Below are 7,843 nucleotides of genomic sequence, written 5' to 3' on the forward strand. Positions count from 1 at the left end.
GTCGGACACGACTAAACGACTAAACAACAACAACAACAATAAGTAGAAAGGACTTGCTAATGTTTTATTATTGCCCACACAGCCTGGTCTCATCCACAACATCTTCTCCATCCTAATCTCACTGAGCGGAAAAACTTAACTGGGGATATGGTACTGTTTCACCAGCTTTCTCTCAGGCTGCCTCCGAGTGGAGTTCTTCCTTCATTTATTCCAGCTACGGGGCCTTGGGTGGCTTGGGAGGTTGAGGAGAGAGAAGGAAACAGCCTCAGGCTGTCAGAACTGTTTCCCATCACATGGGGATTGTGCAAGGATGATACACTGAAGCCATCTCTGGAGGAGCTTGTGGAAATGGGGGAGCTGCCGGTTTACAGAGCAAGGATTTCATTGTCCTATTAAAATCTGCAGAATCTGGCCAGGGCCGGAGGAGATAATTGGTAGCTTCAGGCTGAGAAGCTGACCTAGAAACGGCAGCCACTTCTAGGCAGTGAAGTGACACAGCCTGTCTCAGAGACTCTCTCTCTCTCCGCCCCCCTCTGCCTTCCCCCCTGTCAAGAGTTAGGAATTATCTTGCAAAGGCTTGTTCATGTATGTGATGGAATAGTCAAATTGCTTTTCTGATCGGGCGAGAGTTTTTCAACTAGGACTGCAGGGTTTAATTGGTTCAATTGGTAGATTAACCGATTAAAACTTTGTCTGATTAACTGGTGGGTGCCAATTTTAATCAGCGAGGGCAAATGAAAGACCTGTCGCTGCATCGCACCAATTGCTACTGATTTTGGTTGTTTTACTTACTGAACTTTGCATTTATAAACATAGTATGAAATTTGGTTTTTCGTTTGTTTTGTAAGCTACCGGAGGAGGTTTATTGATAGCCAGCCATTTAAATTTAATCAAGAATAATAATAATAACTCATTCAGTCTCAGCTGAATTTAGAGTAAATAGATGTAACCTTGTCTAGAGGTAGATTCCACCCATCCTTTCAATACAGTATTTGTTTCATCGCCATTTTGCTTCCCCCCCCCGCCCTTTTCACCTCAGAGTTGCCTCCTTCTCGCTCCTTGAACAGGGAATATTAATATTATTCTCACTTGCTTCACTAGCCTGACTTATGAGTCACTTACTTGAGCGATCTGGATTATTTTACTGAACTATTTGTCAAGAGACCTCTGATGCAACCTGGTACCTGTGATTGCTTGCTCCCTTTTTCTGCCAGCATTCCTATGCCTTTAAGAGCTGCATAACATGCAGAAATTCAACAGGTAAAACTTTCCATCGCTGCATCGCTATGCTCAGAAATTTCCTCCCCCCGTTGAGCTGTATGTTCTGTTATGCCGCTGCTAAAAGCAATCCTTTCTACCCACTCAGATCCTGCTTCTCAGAGACAGATCAAGGAGGCTTCCTCTTATTGTTCTCTTGAATTTTAGAGGCACCTGGGGAAGACAAATAATAATGAAAACAAAATCTTAAATTAGAATTAGAATTAAGGCTGCAGTCCTAAACATTTGTATGCAAGCCTTATTTTTGTAATATTTATTTTCATTACATTTTTGCACATAAGCTATGGACGGAAGCAATATTGAAACCAGTGTGACTTCCTTCTGAGTAAATATATTAATGATCAGAATGATATGAAGCAACTTTTCCCAACCTGGTGCCCCCCCCCCATGTTTTGGGACTATAACTGCCATCAGACCTGCCCATTGACCATGCTGACAGGGGCAGTCTACCAACAGCTGCAATCACAGATTCCCAACCCCTCACTGAGAAGGAACTTGTGCCTTCCTTATCAAAGATTCCTAAATTGCAGGGGGTTCGACTAGGAATGACCCTTGGGGTCCCTTCCAACTCTATGATTCTTTTATTCCTTGGAAGGCCGGAAGAAAATGCAGACACTCTGCCCCCTGGGGCAACTGAACATTTGAAAGGGACCCCCAGATTAATAAGTTGTTGAGCTTTTTTTGGCAAAATTGCAAAACAGAATATGCCGTTTGGGAGCTATTTTTATGGAAAATCGGCATGGGCTGCTAAATGTCTGGATTTTCCTAGACTTTTGGGGGGGAGGCTGATTTCCGCCCGGCCACTGCTGCCGACTGCAGTATTCCGGATATGTCTTGGGAATTCTGGATCAGTGGGGGGTGCAGGGGGAGCCGGCCACACCAGGCGCAACATCTGGGGGTTAGGGTTAGGGGGCGCAAATCCACAAGTTAAGGGGCACAAATCCACTGGTTAGTGGGCGCAAATTACTTGCCTTGCCCCTGGTGCTGACAACCCACGCTACGCCACTGTTCTGGATGTATGGCAGCCCTAATGCAGTCCACAGTGCATTTGATAAGACAGGAAGGAGAAAAAGGATTTGCACAAGTGTGCTTCCCTCTTAAGCCAGGAATGGTGTAATGTGGTGCACTGGGCATGACAGTGCAAAGAAACAGTGGTGGACTTTGGGCTCCCAAATTTCAGCAGTGCCCTATGCGATGTTGAAATTCAGCTCTCCCTGCCTCTCATGCTCCACCCTGCAGTGTTGTTTTCGTGCCCCTGCATTGTGGCTCCCACTGTGACTGCACTGGTCGCTCAGCCTTAAAACCGCCACTGTAGGAAATCTAGGCAATTGCTCCCCAAAAGCATTTGCAGCCATGCTGAAAGTACCAGTAAAATCCCATGGGTCCTATGGGGTATTCCAGAAGCCCTGACAGACTGTCTGCACACAATTTAGGGAAACTGACTCATTTTAAGTGGCTACGGTGGCCCACACTCTACTGCAAGCTAAGCCAAACGCTGTATCACAGGCAAACAGCGAACATTTCTCCAACTTGCACAGAAGAATGTGTCCCCAGGCCTAGGAAAAGTCTTCTACAGTGGTACCTCGGGTTAAGAACTTAATTCGTTCCAGAGGTCTGTTCTTAACCTGAAACTGTTCTTAACCTGAGGTACCACTTTAGCTATTGGGACTCCTGCTGCCACCGCACAATTTCTGTTCTCATCCTGAAGCAAAGTTCTTAACCCGAGGTACTATTTCTGGGTTAGCGGAGTCTGTAACCTGAAGCGTCTGTAACCTGAAGCGTCTGTAACCCGAGGTACACACTGTGCTGGAAAAGAGGCGGACTTTGCAGAAGTCCTCGGGCTGCTGACTGCAATGGTACAATACCAAGAATATCCAGCAGAGGGTGGGCTCCCCTCAGCAAAACCTTACAGAATGCAGGATCCACTGGCCTATTAGATGGTCACAACCCCCCTCCCCAATCTCACTTGTTTTCTCTGGAGCTCTGTGCATCTACATAAACTCATGAAATAATTTGAAAAAGGTTGTGAGCTCCTTCTGAGGCTGCCCCACTCCACCAGGCAAGCTGCTGTCATAAATAACTCCCTTGGAGAGGGCCGGAGAGATTTGGGGGCAGATGGAAACAGTACTGAAGGATTTTTCAGACATGGGTTAAAGATAACACAGGCCTGGGAAAATGCTGGGCTTTGAAGAGACACGACTGTTCTGGCCGAGCTGACAATCCGTCCAGGGGTGGAACAGGACACTGGCTTCTTTCCCAGTTTGCTTAGCGCCCTCCTGCAACTTCCTGGTAGTAACGTTCAGGTTTGCTTTATCTATTGCTCTGCAGGCTGGCCAGGTTGAAATGTTTTCTGAGGCTGCATACACACTAGACCTTTAAAGCCCATGGCATCACCCAAAAAATCCCAGGAACTAGCCCCCACAGTGCTACAGTTCCCAGCAGCCTTAACAAACTACAGTTCCCAGGATTTGGGAAGGGGGAAGTCATGTGCTTCAAACACAGACCAAGTCTAGGAGATGGAAGTGCACAGATACCTTTCAACAAGGTATTGCTCCAGGTCTTAAAGCCTGGACTAGTTAGTCAACAGGGCCAAGGTATGAGCTTCATTACTGAGTGGGGATCCAAACCTGGGTCTCCCCACTTCTCATCTGACCCTTTAAGGCTTGCACCACACTGACGTTCCTGACCGAGTGTTGCAGATGCATAATATTTCTTCAATGTCTTTCTCTCCCTGCCTCTCTTTCTGCAGATTCTGCATACAACTTGTCTTCTCAGCTGATAAAGATGCCCAACTTCACCAACGACAACTTCACCAAGGAGGACACCCCCAAGTATAAGACGGTGGAGATGGTCTTCATAGCCACCGTCACAGGGTCGCTTAGCCTTGTCACCGTGGTAGGGAATATCTTGGTCATGCTGTCCATCAAAGTGAACCGCCAGCTTCAGACTGTCAACAACTACTTCCTCTTCAGCTTGGCCTGTGCTGACCTGATAATTGGAGTCTTTTCCATGAACCTCTACACAGTCTACATCATCAAGGGCTATTGGCCACTAGGGGCTGTGGTCTGTGACCTCTGGCTGGCTCTGGACTACGTGGTGAGCAACGCCTCTGTCATGAACTTGCTCATCATCAGTTTTGACCGCTACTTCTGTGTCACCAAGCCCCTGACCTACCCAGCTAGGCGGACAACCAAAATGGCAGGGCTGATGATTGCAGTCGCTTGGATATTGTCCTTTATCCTCTGGGCGCCCGCCATCTTGTTTTGGCAGTTCATTGTTGGGGAGAGGACAGTTGAGAAAGAGCAGTGTTACATCCAGTTCCTCTCCAACCCGGCGGTGACCTTTGGCACAGCCATCGCGGCTTTCTACCTCCCCGTGGTCATCATGACTGTGCTCTACATCCACATTTCGCTGGCCAGCCGGAGCCGCATCAGAAGACACAAGCCTGAGAGCAAGAAGGAGAAGAAGTCCAAGTCACTTGGCTTCCTGAAGAGCCCTCTGGTCAAGCAGAATAACAACAACTCTCCGAAGAAAGCGGCGGAGGTGAAGGAGGAGGCGAAAAACGGGAAAGTAGAAGAGCAGCCCTTACAGCAGTCAGAGACCACTGGCCACCAGGAGGAGAAGGAGACGTCCAATGAATCCAGCACGGTGAGCATCACCCAGACCAACAAAGAGAAGCCAGTGCTGGAAATTGCACCAGCTGATCAAGGGCAGAGTCCAGCCCCGACACGGCTTAACCCTGCCTCCAAGTGGTCCAAAATCAAGATTGTCACAAAGCAAACCGGAACTGAATGTGTCACCGCCATTGAGATTGTCCCAGACAAAGACGCCAGCTCCACTCCAATCACCTTGTCCAACAGCCGCCCGGCGAACGTTGCCAGGAAATTTGCTAGCATTGCCAGGAGTCAGGTCAGGAAGAAGCGTCAAATGGCAGCCCGGGAGAAGAAAGTCACCAGAACCATCTTTGCCATCTTACTGGCCTTCATCCTGACATGGACGCCTTACAATGTGATGGTCCTCATTAATACCTTCTGCGATTATTGTGTCCCTGACACGGTCTGGTACATCGGGTACTGGCTGTGCTATGTCAACAGTACCATCAACCCAGCTTGTTACGCTCTTTGCAACGCCACCTTCAAGAAAACCTTTAAGCACCTTCTCATGTGTCAGTACAGGAACATCGGCACGGCAAGATAATCTGGAGGCGGGGTGTTGTGGAGACTTGTTCTTTTATTCTCCAACCAGACAGATGTACTGCTGCAACTGTGTCACTGGATTCCAGAGAGAGCCTTTCACCAAATGCAAAATCAAAACCAGAGATAAGACACAACCCTTTTAATCCTGATCGGCCTTCAAGTCACAAAGCAGTCCTTGCGCCTCTACGACCCCTGACTGTGCTTCTCCAGAAAACGAAGGAGAAATAAGTCAGGGACTGGATGCTGCAATAAGGCGTCATGGACAGACTTCGTGGATCCCACTCCCTGCCTTGTTCCTCCTGAAATGCTGGCTGAACTTCCATTAACCTTTGATATCACTAGATAAAAGCCGTGTCCCCTTCTGATGCCTATGCTGATGTGCTAAGTGGGACACACAAACATGTAAATGGAAGTTATTCCCTTCCATGGATGTCTTGGTGGTTTTGCACTTGTGGTGTGTATGAGTGTGTATGAGTGTGTGTGTGTGTGTGTGTGTGTGTGAGAGAGAGAGAGAGAGAGAGAGAGAGAGAGAGAGAGAGGGAAGGTTCAGCAATGCTAACAAAATCATAAACTATGAATGTGCAGACAGAAGGGGACTGTCTCATCGCCAGCCACCAAGCTGGCAGTGGATTCTGCTTGGAGCCTTAGGCTGGGCATGCTCAGGCTAGATGACCAACCAAGGCACACTTAATCCCTTTCATGCATCCTAGCCCTTTTCCCGGTTGAGTTTCCAGTGGGATTTGTTCCCCTCAGGGAGAGTATTCTACAGCTGGAACCAAACCTGCCTGCTTAAGAGGCTTCCTAAGGAACTTTCATCCTGTGCTGACTCCATCTTGTCTCCCCGTGGCCGGCAGCTGTGCCCGCCAGCCAGCCTGCTGAACGGAGCGACTCACTCCTACCTTGAAACAATGACACACCTGAGTTGTTTTGAACAATAAAAAATCGCAAACGGCACATGTGCGCACGCACAGAGAGACAGAGTCAGCACTGTGACATTTTTGACCACATGCCAAGGGAAATGCTTCTACAAAGGTATTTGTGTCGATGTGAAGAGCGACTGTCCTTGAGGCGGCAAATGCTTGACAAGGCCCTTGGAGGATAACGTTGCACCAGGCATCTGCGATAGCGGGATATTCCTGTACTGGGGAGACTTTCAAAGGCCATGTAGCCTCTTTTAATGTAAACAGGGTTTCCCTTCATTTTGGGTTGCTTTTTTTAGATGCCAGCTGCACCACAGTGTCCTCCTGGCTCCAAGCACTTGGTTAAGGGAGGCGCCTTTACCGAAGAGATTTTTGATTCCTCTGTAGAAGCCTTTCTCAACCTTGGGTTCCAAGATGTTGTTGGACTACAACTCCCATCATTACTAGCCAGCATGCCCAGCGGTCAGGGATAATGGGAGTTGTAGTCTGAGACTGTCTGGGAACCCGTGGTTGGGAAAGGCTTCTCTGTAGGGTAGGAATGGGCAACAGGTGACCCTCATCATGATGTTGGACTCCAGCTCCCATCAGCTGCAGCCAGCATGGATGATGGGAGTTGTAGTGCAGCAACTGCTGGAGGGCTGCAGTTTCTTCATCCCTGCTTATAGGGGCTGGGGGAGGGAAACTAGAGACCTCCCTGCTTGCTTCTGCTCCAAGTGCCTGTGGGCATATCAAGAAGATAGCCACTGAGCTTTGTAAATGGACTTGACCTCCCTTCTAGTCGGTGTCGTCATGGAGTCCTCAGCATGTGGGCTCCAGTGTAAAGTGTACAGCCTAAATCCCAGGATATTCATGATGTCCAGCACAGAACAACCCATTCCAGCTGTTGCTCAGTTTCTCCAGAGCCCAGAGGGTATCTGCACCCTCAGGCACCTCAGCGAGAAATGCAGATCAAGGACCTGGCATAGACTGGGCCAGTGTACACAGGCACGGAAGTCTCCGTCTCATGGTGAAGGACTCCCAGCCTGCGAGACGCCATTGTAGTTGGCCAAAGGCTGCTGCTTCATTTTGCTGGGGAGGCAGCCATACTGCCACTGCCTTTAGAATAATTTGCATCATGTTGCCCCAAATGCCTTGCAGGTTTTTTTAATTGTTACAACTAACAGCCGGCCCCACTTAAACCAATAAAGTAATTGAAGTAAATATATTAGCTCTTTGGGTCATTTCTTTTGGTCCTCTTTCAATACTCGCACGCAAGCAGTTTAGGCATAAAGTGGATTAAATTTGAAATTATGAAACAAGGATGGGGCTCTGTAGCCCTCTCAGTGTCATGGGCTCCATCTTCCATCAGCCCCATCCCAAAAGCCCAATGGTTTATGAGAAGTTCCTGGTTGAGTGCAAGAATCATTGCCGATTGACAAGGACGCCAGACTTTTCCTCTCCAGCATGGAA

At 48.4% G+C, this 7,843-nt stretch overlaps 1 protein-coding gene across 2 annotated transcripts in view; it reads left to right on the plus strand.

Annotated features, from left to right (window-relative positions):
* Nucleotides 1-7,577, plus strand: part of CHRM4 (cholinergic receptor muscarinic 4) — a 48,275-nt gene extending 40,698 nt beyond the window's left edge. The window contains exons 2-3 of one of the 2 annotated variants that reach the window (XR_014165830.1): nucleotides 4,028-6,810; nucleotides 6,874-7,577. Coding sequence is in view for 1 of the 2 variants with exons in the window: in XM_081901479.1 (XP_081757605.1) it covers nucleotides 4,028-5,475 (1,448 nt within the window). In the remaining variant the exon portion in view is untranslated. Of the gene's footprint in view, nucleotides 1-4,027 lie in introns of both variants that reach the window. The other variant, XM_081901479.1, reaches the window with a different exon arrangement.
* Nucleotides 7,578-7,843: the final 266 nt, after the last annotated feature.

The sequence above is a fragment of the Podarcis melisellensis genome (assembly GCF_964234715.1).
Source record: "Podarcis melisellensis genome assembly, chromosome: 1".
Taxonomy (NCBI): Eukaryota; Metazoa; Chordata; class Lepidosauria; order Squamata; family Lacertidae; genus Podarcis; species Podarcis melisellensis.